General features: G+C 38.3%; 1 protein-coding gene across 1 annotated transcript in view; it reads left to right on the top strand.

Annotated features, from left to right (window-relative positions):
• The window catches only part of ARHGEF3 (Rho guanine nucleotide exchange factor 3), a 112,991-nt gene that overhangs the window by 23,150 nt on the left and 73,820 nt on the right, over positions 1-16,021 (top strand). The window contains exon 3 of the mRNA XM_058812690.1: positions 15,081-15,147. Within this exon, the coding sequence (XP_058668673.1) occupies positions 15,081-15,147 (67 nt within the window). The remainder of the gene's footprint in view (positions 1-15,080; positions 15,148-16,021) is intronic.

Raw genomic sequence — 16,021 nt, 5'->3', positions numbered from 1 at the left:
GTAGAGGGAGCTGGTGATAAAGTTTTTAAGGAACACAAAGGTATTTCTTTGGGAATATTTACACATTGCAGTATTTGCAAACAGAAGATCAGAAACAAAGGGTGATTTGTAATTTGATCTTTCCTTCATGGGGGAAGGTAGGCTGGAGGTGAACTTGTTAAATTAACTGGGTTTTCCTGTGGGGCCCTGAAAATAGCAATAGCTAAGTGTTGTAAGAGACAATGATTTGAATATATATCTTTCAAGCTGAAAATATTTGGTCACCTGCAAATCTGTGGAATACAAAAGACAGCTTTTCTGTATTAGGTTGTCATTCCATTGCCTTAAAACTACACAAGGAAATTCTTCAGCAGCCTCATTTCTTTTGATGTGGAAAGAGAAAACCTGTATGAATAGGAGTATTAGGGTCGTTATGAACAGAAACTCACTAAAAATATGTGACAAAAAACTACCTGCAAATATTTCAGAATATCCTCTTGTGTTGGTTAATATGAAGAAGTCATGTTTTTCTTTCCTGACTTTGAACTTAATTATTAAAAGAAGCATAAATTAAAAATGAACCTAACCTGTTGGCAGGAATAGAGGTGGTTTGTTGACATCTTCTGTCAGGCTTTGTACTCAGTGGTCAAGGCCAAGAGCTGACTGTGTTTTATGAGCTGTCTGGTTAGTTATGTCTTAATTTTAAAAGATGGATTCTATAGTTGTTTTTAAAACAGTGAATTCAATTAATACTGTGTTTCTGAATGTAGAGAAGATTTTGTTTCAAAGATTCATTAATTGATGCAAACTGCACCAGAAAGGAGGAGCTCTCAGTTTTTCTCTCTTGGGGTCTCCCCAACCCCACTCTGTACAGAACAGTAAGATAAACATGGCTCTGTTTTGAAAGCTATATGTGTTTGTGACTAGATAAATTAAAAAAAGACAAGTTACACTCAATTTTTAAAAAACTGATGTGTCTTTGCTATTTCTTTAGGTACATTCACATCTGACACTTTATAATCCATTATTTATTACTACACAGAGCTAGATGTGGCAGGTTGTACCTGGGCACGCTTCAGCACGTTTCCCTCCCTCTCAGATCTGCTGTTCTCAATGCAGGGAGGGGTCACGCTGAGTCAGCTGCAGATCAGTAAGGGATTTGTAGCACAGTGCCGACAGGGAAGGTGTTTTTATGCTTTCATTGTATCTGCCCTGGTATATAGCACCTTCTCTGTCCCATCCATCAGATTTTCTAAGTTTGGAGATTTTTTCCTTCCCCCGGACATCCTCCTTTATCTAAATTAGCAACTGACCCAAAGAGCTCTTTCATCTTCTTCCTCTGTGCTGTGTTGACATAGGGGCGCCGATAACAAAACAGAAAATTGTGGGAAATACCCACCAATCTCCATACAAATGAAGAAGAAAGTGGAGAAAAAAATAGGATTAGAGGGTTAAATTAGTTTATCATTAACCATTGAAATTTATTTGATAATCTGCTGGTTTATTATTCCTGAAATAGCAAAATGGGAATAAATCTCTTCATTCTGGGTGTGCTGGAGCAGGGGAGCAGCGCTGGGCCGTGCAAGTCCCGGGCTGTGTCCCCCGAGGGCGCTCCTGGCCATGGCACCGGCCCTCCTCGGGCTGTTTCCTTTGGGAAATATGTCATGTTTGAATTCCATTTAAACTCTAGCCAAGCTTCTTCCACCTACTGTTTGTCTTTTGTTTTTTAGGACTTATTACAATTACAATACTTGGTTTTTTGGTAGTTTTTTAGTGTATCAAAGCATTGAAAAGGTGAATTCTTTAGCACCAGAACCATTTCTGTATTTCCTCTCTGAAGGTTGTATGTGTCTGGTTTTGCTCATAGAGTGTGTGTGTGCTGTATGGGTAGGGCTGGACTTTTCTAACCAGCAGTGTCCTTCAGGTCTGTAGGTGTGCTTTGCAGAGCTTTCTCCTGTCAGGTTGAGCAGGTTTCTTTAGCAAGAAGAGAGCTGTGAGATGTCCCCTGACTCTGTACACTTAGTTTGGAAAAATTGTATATTCTAATTTTGTAGTCATAAACAAAATTGTGATTTCTTATGTTCCTCTACTAATGTGTAATTTCATGTAACTGAAGCAGCTGTCCCTGTCTCCCTGAGGAACAGAGGCCATGAATGTTCAGCTGTTTGTTTTTCTCATAAAGGTAGGATGGGATCACAATTTTCTCTTACCATGCTCCTGCCTCAGGCCTTTAGCAGCTGACTTCTACCTACAGAAACACGTGATTGTCACAAAGGGCAGGTAGGAACATTGACCAAAGACTTGAGAACTGGCAAAAACTTGTTTTGGATTCTGAATCTCTGGTGTCCTTATTTATAGGAAATGGTCTTGTGTTAAATCTCATCAAAGTTCCTGAGTATTATTTCCTTGCCAATTTCAAGTCAAACTGTTTTAATTGGTGATTAAAATACTATTTTTTGTCCAGTCGGGAATCTGTGATTCTCTTTCCAAGGTATTGGTAGTCTCCAAAGCTGTCTAATCCATCATCAGGTCACCGTTGATTTAGGATTTTGCATCGGTAGGTGAATAGATGAGGATAGTTTGTAGCCTTGTGAAGCAACAAGCTGTGCTTCCCCGGAGAGATTGCGGAGCTGTTTTCTCAGCCTAACCCGGCAGTTTAGAACTTGCTCAGGTAAACAACCCTGTGGTGCTGCAGAGCAAGGTTTGGGATCAGTACGGATGCCGGCTGTCTTGCTTTGTTACAGACTTAGCCAAGAGGAGATTTTAACAAAGCACGTGAATTTCTTTTGTTTACAGTGCCAACTTGTGTAGGAAAACAAGCTGAGTTATTCAATTGCCTGTATTTGTTTGAAAGTGAAATATCTAAAATTTTAGGTTCTTTACACAGTACTTTGTACATGTTTTGAGATTTCTGTTAGAACAGGTTTTTGTGTGAAGCTGTTGTAAAAACGTAGTTACACCCACTTTTATTATGTGTTAATTGTCTATTAGGCTTTGTAATTGGTGTGCAAAGATTGACACTCCTGATACCAGAGCATGCTTACAATAAATGTCTGCTATGGTAATTTAATGCTTTAATAGCCTTTTAGCAATCAGTTACATCTCAAATGCACTATAGAGCAATTTCTTTTGTTAACTGAGGCTTTTGCTCACAGTAGAACTCCATTACAAGTGTACTGCAGCTCTGTTTATATTCCACTAAAGCAAAGGTGTAACTGCTTTGATCTGGTTTCCATTAAAGATAATGTAAAAATACTGTAATGCTTCTTCTCTGCATCTTTTTTCACAGTGCAGTTGAGTTTAGCGATCACCTTGAAGCTCTTTGTTTACATATCAGACACAGTGTTAATGTTTCTCTTTGTGGTTAATATTTAATATTTTTCACTTGCTAGTAATTTAAAATATATTTCTCTTGAGAAAAGCCACACAATTTTACAAATTTGGACAAAAAGCAATTTCATTTCTCCCCAAGCATAGTGGTTGATTCATTATGCCAGTTTAAAGAACAAGCTTTTCCCCCTATTCCATAGATTTACTTGAAGAATGAAAGTTATGGCACATTTTGAGTTTAAAGATCCAAACAAGTAACTTTTATCTTCCTCAGTAGGACACTAAGGGACATGGCAGCTCAGAGTTCTGAAACCATTTTCTTTGCTTTTTGAGGCACCTCAGCAAGTCAGACTTGCAGAAAGAAGGTGCCTGTGTGTGGTTTGAAGAGAGCCTGGTTTCCTCAGGAAATGACATGTGGCTCTGCTCTTCGTCTTGCCAGCGAGTTTTGAACTCATTGCCTGGCTTCGTTTTTTAGAAGATATAAAACCTGCCAGAGCACACGAGCTCCGGTTTAGCAGAAGTGTGTGAAATGTGTGGCTGGGGTGAGAGATGCTGCTCAGGGCTGGCCTGGCGAGGGAGGTCCCCGCAGAGCGTGGCCGTTCCTGTCCTTGCTGAGGGCAGCAGCACGGGCGCTGCCTGAGCTGAGCCCTGTCCTGGCATGGCAGGGGCTCACAGAGGTGGGGACACAACCTGGGGCTGCTGCTGGAAGGACCTTCCTCAGCTGCCCCAGCCCAGTCAGCCTGTGGGAGGAGGTGGGGTTCTGCTGTCACCCTGTGTTCTCAGTGCCAAACCTCACATCTTCAGCTCTGGCTGTGGCCATGGGCTCACATCTCACCCCGTGCCATGCGAGTGCTGTTTTACCTCATTCTGGTGCCACCTCGGTCTCTTGGAAGTAAGAAAGCAGCTTTTATCTTCAATCTTTACCCTGAACAAAGAGCCCATAGTGTAGCATCAGAATTGCAAACTTGTTCTTCATTACTGTGCCACTTCTCCCTAGTGATTGGCACATCAAATCTGCTGTGTATCTCTTCTTTCTGGGTTTGAAGTTGTCAGGGTTAGGAGATCTGCCTGGAGGGCTCTTAGATAACATTCTCAGTGCATCCTGCGGCAGCCTGAAATCCTTGATGTGTGACCCCCACTTCAGTTGGAGGCGGTGAGAGTTCAGCTGAAGTGAACTCTTTTCACATCAGTTGTTCATAAAACATTGTTTTTGATGTATTTGGAAATAAACAATGCTGTCCTGAAAGCACAGATATTGTTTCATTAATCAAGTGATATAGTGTGATTGGCAAAAATCCAACATCTTGGCTTGAGAAACATACTTCATGTATTCAAAAGGAGGAGGATCACTCACTTAGGCTACCAACAGCAGTTCTGGTATCCATGACCACAAAGGAAATGTTAAATACTTTTGCATCATCATCGATCAAATCAACGTCTGTTTAATTTCTTCCCTTGTGGTTCGACTCTTACTTCAGCTGCTGTAGTAACTTGGGAATATTGTCCTGGTCTTCCAGTACTTTCTGTGTAGAGACTGAAAAAGGCTGTTCTTTTGTGTTTGTGACTGGGGAGATTTTTAGTTTTTATAACTAAATGTTTCACTGTGTGTCTCTAATGTACCTCGTTGAAACCCAAATACATTAGCTATCAGCAAGAGTGAAAACAAAGATAATTGTGCTCTATTTTAAAGGCATGGCATTAAAAGTTTCAGTGGAAACATAACAGCAGAGAGTGTCTAAAAAAAACCAACCTAACAAAACCCAGAACATGATGGAAATAAAGACCAAAGCTCTGTGTGCAGATGTGCAAATGCTACTAATTTCTTCCACTGGTGGCTCATCACTGTTCTGCTTTACAACAAAATCCCATTTTGTGCCTCACTTCATGTGTTAATGCCTGGTTTTGCAGGGATCGTAATCAAGAAGGAAAGGAAAAAGCACAGGAGTGTCTGTATCCATAGAAATAAATTATATTTTTTTATATATACTTTTATATGCATTTTGGAAAAAATTAGCTCCAGATATCTCCTACTGATACTTTTAAAGGAATGTTCTTTGACCTGGGACAAAACATAAACAATTTAAAAGCCATCATTGGTATAATGTTATTTTAAAATACAGGATTCTGTACTCGTAAGAAAATTATTTTAACAAGGTTTCCTGTATGTTCTTGTAAAATGGTCTTGGGCTGAAATTAATGTAGTTAGTGTATTTATATTGAAGAGAGTAGAAAACCTAACTTGTTGCTGACAAAAGTAGACATAAGTGAACATTTTCTGTCCTGAGTGGATATTTTGAATAGACCTTTAATGGTACCACAGGTTTGAGTCCATTGCATTCAGGGTTTCTATAGTAATTACTATGGCAACAGTGATGCAGAAAATGTTCCTACAGGAACCCAGCTGTGAATAATAACTATCTGAAAACATTTTGCTTTTGCATCTCATGTTAAATGTCCCTTCAGTGAAAGTATGGGGGGGTTGCTTACTTTATAGGAAGTAATTCTCTTGCATAAAGCCCCACATATGCTGACAGGTGTGTCTGGTTTCAGAGTAGAAACACCTTTTCAATGTATTGCTGAAGTATCATCCCAAAGACCAATGAAAAGTGTTAGGAATGTTAGGTGTCAAATTTGTCACTGGCTTCAAATGTTCTGTGTTGTAGAGAAACTTCTTCAGCCAAATTTGTAGCATAAAATCTGCTCAGGAACTATAACTTGGTTCTATCTTGAAGAATTGTGTAAATCATTTACATGTGACAAATACTGTTAATAAATACTGTCTCAGTAGCCTTCTGACCTCACTGTGCCACAAAGGTCAGGATCACACAAGTCACGTGGCAGAGGTCAGTATTTGTTGACTTCAGTGTCTATTTATAAATTTCCTTCAAAAACTCTTCTTCTTTTTTCAGAAATAATTTTTTTCAGTGTTAAATAAAATATCCTCAAACTGTTTGTGGTTGCATCTAGCTCTCCTTGTACTTGTAAATTGGCCTTTGTGCATACAATTGCCTTGCTCATATTTATTTCACTTTCATTTGGAACAAAGGGGGAGCCAGTCTGGTGTTTATGATATGAATAAACTTTGAAACTTGAAAGCATTTCAGGGCTTGATTTGGTAGATTCACTGTCATGGAGTAACCCAAAATACTTTTGGTACTCTGGGGATTTGTGGCCACAAAGACAAGTTCTAATGATTTTTATGTATAGAAAAAGGGAAACTAAACTAGTAAATATTTGCAAGATTCTGGTAATTATTTTTGAGATTGACAAAAATATGTTAAAGCTGAATATAAATGAAGAGCGCTTTGTTAAATATGAGCAGAAAGCAGTTTTCTAAGCCCTGGGGGCTGATAGTTGCTCTTAGAGTTATTTATGCAACTTAATAGGAATTATTGTGCAGATGGAAATGTGATGAAATGGAGGTGAAATCACTATTTATTTGGGCCCCTGTGGTGTACAATCTGCTAGTAATGCAGGTGAAAGTCTTCTAAGCAAAAAATGTCTTTGTAAGTCTAAAAGCTACATAGTTTGATCTTGATGACTTGTATCTAAATATCACATGCTGATATCACATGCATTACAGATGTTTCAGCTGTCTCTTAAATATTTTGTTGCATTTATTGTACTTACTGGTCTTGGTAATCTAATAGATCATAGGTGTTCTCTCCCAGGTTTTGTTGGATGCTTGTCTTTAAAACAACACTCAAAGGAAAAAGATAAAGTATTGTGATTTGGGATTAAAAGAAAAAAAATTGTAAGTCAAATATCTAGAAATGGCAAAATGTTGAAAAAGTTGAAGCTTTATCCCTCAGGCTTGATATAAATATTGCAACATGCCATTAAAAGTTTTGTTATTGATAACGTGATGAGGACAAGAGGAAATGACCTCAAGCTGTATCAAGGGAGGTTCAGATTAGATATCAGGAAGGATTTCTTCACTGAAAGGGTGGTCAGGCATTGGAATGGCTGCCCAGGGATGAGGTGGAGTCACCATCCCTGAGCAGGAGCTCAGGAAACAACTGGATGTGACAGTGAGTGCTGTGGTTTGAGTGACGTGGTGATGGTCAGTGAAAGGTTGGACTTAATGATCTTGGGGGTATTTTTCAGCCTTAATGACTGTACTATTCTATGAATTTCTGACTTCCCCCCACTTTTTAATATTCTGTGCTTTACTTAACTGACAATGTGTGGGAGAATTTCTGTTGTCCATGTTGTAGTTATGCCATCATAAAATACTTGCTTGTATTCTGAGCAGGGCCCCAGAATGCTGCAGCATTTAATCTTTGGTGAGATATTTATGTCCAAGTTATTGACCTGTATGTGACAAAGTAGCTAAGTGGAATTTGCCATGACAGCCTCCAATCCTTTAGGCATGCTGGAAGGCAGAACTAATGGAGACAGAAAATTGTGGTATGATTTAACTTTTTAAGAGAAGTAGTTACTGAATACTGAAAATAAGTCATGGGCATGGCTGCATCCACTGGAGAAGTTTAGTTTGTTAGCTCTGGTGGTGACAGGCCTGTTACAATCTCAACATAAGATGTTCTGGTCTGTCTGCATAGAGATTGCAGGAGTGGTTCTTGTCACTCGGTGTGAAACCTTTCAAGCAAGAACAGTCTCGCTCAGTGAACCATTATGCTGAAAGTTAGTCCTCTTTAACTGATCACATTTAATAAAAACAGATTTCTTTCCTTGTCTGACTGGCTTAGTGCCATATCCTTGAGAGCAAGGTGTGAAAGTATCACGCAGCTCTCCTGAAAAGGTGTGTAGGAGTGTTTTACTTTTCAACACAGAAAAGTCTCGAAATTGACTATAATGATCCTGTGCAACGTTTTAGTTACAAATCCACAATTTTTGCCCTTTCGGGTGAAATGCAAGCTGTAATGCAGAAAAAAGATGAATTTGCAAATGAAGGATGAGGAACCAGCAGTACAAAAGTTTTAAAATAGTGTATAGGATTGACTTGCCTCCAGGTGTTACTTGTTTTAAATACTGTTGCCCTCTGTTCAGTGCTTCTGGTCTCTCTGAATGCCTGTTAGTGAATCACAGCTCCTCAGGAACTCAAGTTTACCTTCAGAAAGAGCCAGATGAGATACATCCAAACAGAAAGGGCTTTCAGAACACACCCATTTCCTTTATCAAGAATATCATGTGGCATTTGAATGGTTTTGACAGTGTCAGTAGGTTCTCTATGGTAAAGATGAAAATGTTATTTGGGTGGATTTTGAACAGCTAAGAAATCCCTTGTTTGATTTCTCTGTGTGGAAACCTTTTTTTCCTGTCTAACCAGCAAGTTATCCGGTCTTGCTGACCTAAGTGGATTTCCCAGCTTTAGGGTCTAGTTTGAAAAGAAAACGAAGCAGACTGGTCTTTCCTTGAGCATGAGTGTTGCGAGGCTTTTGCCCCGAGGCTTGGCTTTTTCTCACTGTGGTGATGGGAGCAGTTTAACCTTAGCACCAGATCTTGTTTCTCCATGGACCAGAGGATCCTCCCTGGCTGTTGGGTGGAAATGAGCAAACATTTCTTTTGAATGAGCAGTTGTGCTCCCTGCAAAGAATTTAATGTCTCTCTGAGATGCACAAATGCGCTGAGGTAATGACTAAAAATTAACAAGTGTTATTGCTGTTTTTTCTTCTGAATATATTGAAACGATACAGGAATATTTTTAAGCTGCATAGTCAAAGTAAAGCTGTGAATTATGTCTCTCATCTCAGCCTTTTATAATATTCATGAAACTGATTTTTTTTTTAATAGAAACATAAAGATAACAGCTGTACCTTTGTGTAACCGCAGAGAAGTCTGGGTCCTCCTGCTGGCCAGAGCCAGGATTTCTCTCTCAGATGTGACCAGAGTTCATGGATATCAAGGGGGATGCTTTTATAGTCCTGTATATTGATGGCATTTATTGCATCAACCTGCAATAATTAGAAATGAAGAAATAATTTGTTATTTCTTTAAAGCTTTAGATCAAGCTTGTTATTCTTCAGAAGGTGAAATGTTACATCATGTGGAATATCTAAGTTTTAGATTGAGAAGTAGCTCTTCAGTTGGCCTTCAGATTTCTTTTTTTCATCTTTCATAAGGATGTTTTTAATTTTTGCAGGAAATGAATCAAATACAGAAACGAAAAAAATGCATTTTGTAGCTTCTTTGGGTTTTGTTAGAGCTACTTTATGGTAGGGTGCATTGATTCACAGGGTAAATAAACGTGCTCTGCAGAAAGGATGGGAAAAGAGTAGGTGTGTGACAGCTCACTGCTACATGTACCTGCTTTGGCTCTGCAGCCACATTCACAGGGGCTGTTTTTCTTTCTTAATGCATTTATGCCAGTTCATGAGAGTAGGACAGTAAAAGATTATGTTCATATTCAGGAAGTCAGCACAGCAGCTGAAAATCAGTCATCTGTGTTTTTCCTTGGTATTTTTGTTTCTCTCAAGACACAAAGTGTTCAGTCTTGCTCTGCTGATGAGCCTCCCCACCCCCAGTTACCCATTTGTGATGAGCTTCTGTCTGCAGGACGGGGCCCAGGCAAATCAAACATGCACCCAGCCTTAGAGTTGCTTTGCCTTTAGCAAGAAAAACCCATCAAGTAAACTCTTTGTATAAACTTAAATATTTTTTGAGCCAAATTCTGTTGTATTAGATTTGCTTTACACTTCTGGAAAATGAATGGAATTTTCCACGATCTCAGTTTGGTGCCAAAATGAACAGGCTTAGTACAAAAGAGAAATAGTGTTTGAGATTACAAGTGGATGATTCAATGTTTTTTATTAAGCAGGTCAAAGCATGAGCTTTTTTCCTGCTTTTAAAATCAGTACCAAAGGTACATTATTATTACCTGTTATTTAAATATCTAAGAAAGTCTGTATTCAAAACTACTGTTCAAAGCTAAAATGTTCTTGCACATCTCAGGCTTCACCAGGTAAACCATTTTGACATTTTTTGTGTGTGGCATTTAGTACCACAACTATTCCAATGTATTAAAATAAATGTGCTTTCTGACCAATGTTGTAGTGTACATATTGATGGGTTGAGCAGATGATATCAGAAAGACCAAATCTGAGCAGTAGGTACTATTTATTATTTAACAGTATATTGGTAAAATATTCACAGCTGTAGTAACAACCTTTATTTCTGCAGATAGAAAAGAAATTTTAGTTAGCACAGTTTGTCTCCAAGTGGTTTGAGCTTTCCTTTCATTATCTGAGTAGTTGTGTAGATGTGAAAAATGAGCTTTTATCTTTGAACGGATGTAGGAGTGGAATATTTTAAACAAAACATGCAGTTTGGATATTCATATCTTAGAAATACTCTTGTAGTCAGTGATTCTGTTTGCAGATAGACTGGAAGATCAGATGAAGATGTAAAAGTTGTGTGAGCTTAATATAAACTACCATAAACTGTTCACTTAACTTATCATGCTTCAAGGCAGATGAAACATTTTGTTAGTAAATGTAATAGAAACTTTTCAACATTCAGTCTGTGTTTTAGTTTTTAGATTCCTTTATACACTTTACCTACCAATTGTCATTATATAACTAACCCACAGCAAAGTAAATGTTGCAGAAAAAAAGCTCCACTGATTTATTCTGAGAGGCATGTTAATTTAGTGTGTAAAAATCTTTTTATAGTATATGCATTGTGTGTGTGTGATGGAACCTAAACAGAAAACCCTGTGCATCTTAAGGACAAAAGCATTTTATTCCCTAGGCTACAAAACCGTGGTAGAAGCACCTTGGTCAAAGCAAGTGCCAGAGCACAGAGGGTATTATCAGTGTCAGAAATTCCTGCTGTAATAAAAGTTTTGTTTGGCAAAATTCTAAATGATTCTTACTGAACTGTAGGATCACTGGGAGCTAGCAGGTAAGCAAGTCAGTCATTCCTGGTAAATGCTTCAAGGGGTCTAAGATATATTTGTGTTGCTAAGAAGTGAAGCTGCCATTTCCTGGCTGATGCTGCCAGTGCTGGAGCAGAAAGGTGAAATGGAGGATATGCAGTTAAAACTTGTGCTGATGAGGAGGAGCAGTTTGACACAGAGGGGTGAGCTCAATGCTTGGTTTCTCCAGGGCTGCCTCTCCAAGAGACAGACCCCACTTGTACTTTCCTCCCAGTGGAGGGACTTGGTTTCAGGTTTTATTCCCAAAGTAAACTTTCCATAGTGATGCCCAAGCCAAGCTCAGATGGAGGGTTTGGTGACCCATCCCTCCCACTGTCTGCAGAGTTCCTTTATATCCTCACCTTTTAGTCTTTGCTTCTTAACACTGTGGTGCCCAGGAGAAAATGTTTTGGTGCCTTTTAGCTAAATGAAAAGAGATCCACGTGTAAGAAAGGTCACATGTTAGAAATTGCAGCTCTGAGACTCTCGTTCTAAGTAATTTTAGGGAGGAACTCCTCCTCTCAATCTCTGTGATCTCACCAGGATCTAGTCTGTGATAACCCATTTGGTGCATTTCAAGAGTGTTATCACAGTGCATTCAGTTGTAGGAACCATCTCTGGCTTGCCCTTGACATTTGAAAAATTCTTCCTATGGTATCTGAAAAATTTGTTTTAGATTTACGTGCCTCTAAAAGTCAGTTCTGCTCATCACTTTTAATGTCCATTAATAGCTCCTCTTTTTTTCTTCAAGCTAATGTTTTATTTTGTTCTATCAGCTACCTGCTTATGCCAGTGATGATTTTTGTTATTGGTCTTGTAAATTATTTTGTTACAAAACTAGGTGCACCTAATACACTATTGGACACCTATCCTTCCTATCCAAGTGTAATATCTATTGGCTGTTGCAAAAATAGAATTCTTTGACAGTTTTGCAATTAAAATATCAAATAGCTATTTAGTATTTTAATAGTTTTATAACACAAGCTGCTGCTTATTTATCTTATATCCTGTTGCACTTCAAAAAGAATCTATCCAGTAAACAGAATGATCTGAGGTAACAGTAGTAATGTGTTAGTAGGAAAAAAAAAGAGCAAAACATTAATTTAAAATGTGTTTGAAAAAGCTTCAATGCTTTATTTTTTTTTCAGTACAGTTTTCATTGATGTTGACAGTGGGAAGACCAAGTGATGAAAATCACTTTAAGATAGTGAAGGACCAAACTGAAAACTGTAAATGAGGTCTTGCTTTTGGTAGAACTAAATTTTGTCACTTGAGGTGCATTTTAGAATCAGAAGGTTTTATGTTACTTCATCTTCACTTGGGGGTGTGTTAGGCTGGAAAATGTTGGTTCAGAATGGTGTTTGTAAACGTTTTAAATCTGTTTAATGTAGATCATCCCTAGTTATGGGAACAGTGAAATTTCTGAAACAGTCTTTCAGGAAAATGGAGGGGATAGTTCTTGTGCAGTTCTAATACCTTGGTACCTTTGAGATGGGCTGTATGAAGTGCTTGTTTGTAATGGGAAAGGAGACTTGGAACATTCACTGTGTTCCAGACTTCAAATGCCTCTGATAGAGTAGAAAATAGGGAATGCTTCAGTCTGATTTTAGAAGAGTGCTGCACACATGGGGTGGAAAAAAAATATTTTGTGGAGAATTTTGTTGTACCCTGATACCAGATTGGGTCAGCAAGTCATGGAGGAGCATACAGTGACCTCCATATGCTTGTCTGACTTGTTAATTAACTCCTTTTGGTAAAACCGTGTTGTTTGATTAAGCTGCTACATTTAAGGCCCTTTAATAACACCACAGTAGCATTAACAAGAAGAGTTAGCAGGCCATTGTGAATGATGGGGAGATTCATTCTCATCAAAATGAGGTAAGGCTCTTGATTGATAAGAGGGAAGAGGATACCTGTTGTGATACCTATTGCAAAATGTAAATTTGATGTGTTTGCTCTTTATAAAGACTGTTTTTGTGTAGTCTTTTGTGTTGCTGTCAGTGAATGGCAAAGTTAGAGATGGATAACAATTGCTTAGTCATCCTCTTCTACTGGATGGACTTTAGTTGAGCGTAGATGGATGATATGACAAATTTATTGCTTATTACAGAGTTCTCAGTTCTTATTACAGAATGATTGGGAGGATAGATAATTTTTAATCAAGTCATTCATTTCCCTTGAAATATTGTCTAAACTCTCATAAACTGAAGTTGAAATGTCTTTTCTTCCCCTACATTCATCCTAGTAAGTATAGAATTACTGCAATTTTTAACAAAGTGGGAAAATAAATGCACAGATGGCATTAACATACAAGATCAAAATGATGAAGTGTAAGTTCAAGCATATATTTTTTCCAAAATTACTAAGGAGCACAGCTTTATAGAAAGCTCACTATGCTTTCTCAAAAATCTGACTGGTTTCCAGTGTGATATCAACTGTGAATAAAAAGGTCCAAAACACCATGAGGACAATTGATAATCTGTGTAACTCGCTCTTGTTTATCACATTCTTCTCTTTTTTTAATGCACTTACTGTTCCAGTGAGGCTTTTATGTTAGAAATTCAATTTCAAAATATTTTAACTTGGAAAACTGTAGTGGAGGATTTATTAGTGGGACAGCTAAAGTCTGTTGTGTATGCTGCCTTCTGCTCTTTGCCAATGCACTTCAACATCAACATTTTTTTCTGGTTGGCAGGCTGGTACAGTGAAAAACTAAGGAGATTTACATCTCAACCTTTGATGTTACAAAAGGAGATTTACATCTCAACCTTTGATGTTACAAAAATTATTTATCATAATTATAGTTATTTGCATTATGCCGGCATCTAAAAATATTTACTGTGATCACAATTCTATGATGTGTTTTAATGAACATGAAAACAAAAATGTTCATACACCAAATATTTTATACCAAAAAATAGAAGACAGAAGAAAAGACAGTGGAAACTATTGCTCTCCTGATTGTAATAAAAAAATTGAGGTATGGTGTGTTGGCATCCTTCAGGAGCTATAAGCAGCAGGAAGAACTTGTGTTAATTCAGTGCTTTAACGTTGTGTTATTGTTGGATGGTGAGATTTGACAAGCAGCCATTAATTTGCTGGTTTTTAACCAAGTTTTTGTGCTCCTGTTCCTATGTGTGGTCGCTTCTGTAACGTGTCTGATTGCAAGGTTGGAGTTGCAGCGTGCTCAGCACTTGGGTCCTGCTGCCAAACCATGTGTTGGTCTGGTCAGCTTCAGCAGGTCGCTCGAGCTTTGATCTGACTTCATGTGTAAAATCTCAGCAATGTTTGCCTACCTTTGTGAACTAATTAAGGATCTTGCTGGTAAAAAGCACTCATTAGGAGAGAAGTGAGCCATGTTATGGTTACTTTTCAGAAATAATTGTCCAGTGCTAATTATAGGGTAGGAGAAAGACTTTTGGAAGGAGTAAAAACAGAAGTCAGCTTCTAGTTTTTAGTGTCACACAAGAGGCTGGCTAACTTGCTGTTTTACAGCTTTGTGTAGCTCCACTGTCAGGATTAAAGGCTCTGAGATTTCCCCCTCCACCATCTTGCTGCACCATCTTGCATCACGTGGCGAAATTGCGGCTTCACACACTGTTTGGGTCAGGGCTGTCTCTGCTGAAAATCAGTGGGAGGAATAAATTGCTGTCAAACATCAAGTCAGAGCATCTCTGAATGCTTGAAAGGCTGCCATGTCCCTTAGTGCTCAATTTGAATTAAGACATGTAACTGCACTGAAGACAGAAACCTGTCAGAGGTACAACCAAGGAAGTGTCTTAGGACTTGAAGCACTTGAAGTGTTTTTCTTTTCTCCCTCTATTGTCATTTTGTTACTGAGATAGAAAATATGGCAGCTGAAAATGTAAACACTTTTCTTTGTCTCATCTTGCAGGCCGAAACAGCAGCAACAGAATAATTTTTCCTTGTTTTCTTCCACCAAGGGCTGGAATTTCAGAGGGGTAAGTTTCATATTGTTTTGTTCAGGGTATAGCATTACCTTCTGTTGCAGTGTAACCTTGTAGTTAAACCATGATCTGTTAGGACTAAAATCATGGCAAACTATTAGACTGGAACTTTTAATTTTGTACCCTCCTTAAAGGGTTTTCTAACAATGCCAGCTTTTTTTTTTTTGATGTGTTTGTATTATTCTGAGGTGTGTAGAACATAATCACGCTACATTAACCTACTTTAAATTAAAAAAAAATAGGATGTGTTTTCATATCTTAAAACGAATAATGGAAACTGGGCTGATACTATTTAATTCTAATATAGATATTTGTAAAGTTATTGCAAGTTTGCATATGTGAACTCTGCAGAAGTACAGTTAAATCATAACAAAAATTATGTGGGTCTCTTACAAGGCAGAAGGGAATAGGTTTTGTTTGCTTGGCTGAATAAAGAAATGTCTTGCGTCTTCCCAATGAAACTGACTGAAAAGATACATGAAAAAGCAATGCAAGTGACATTAAAAATCTTTATATTTGCTGCTGGGATCAGGAGCTTTTATTCTTGTCCTCTTCAGGTTTCAGAGGTAGCTTCTCAGTAGGTTAATTTGTTCAGAGTCAGCCACGTTATCCCCTCTCTGTCCCATGAGGCCTGTGAGCCCTTCTACACCCTTTGGTGTAAAACTTCCTGTAATGGTGATGTTGTGGCAATGGTGTGTTCACCATGTGTGGAAGAGCCTGGGATACAGTCCAGGAGAAGTCCCTGCATGTTGTATCCAAGTCATACAAATCTTTTGGTTAAAGGAAAGGCTTTTCTGCCTTGCAGAATTCTTTAAGTATAATGAACACTACCATTACAAGTAATGTGGACTGATTGTATTGTTGTTCA

Source organism: Ammospiza caudacuta, chromosome 12 (assembly GCF_027887145.1).
Source record: "Ammospiza caudacuta isolate bAmmCau1 chromosome 12, bAmmCau1.pri, whole genome shotgun sequence".
Taxonomy (NCBI): Eukaryota; Metazoa; Chordata; class Aves; order Passeriformes; family Passerellidae; genus Ammospiza; species Ammospiza caudacuta.
Note: the sequence above shows the minus strand (reverse complement) of the source record. Positions and strands in the feature narration are given on the sequence as shown.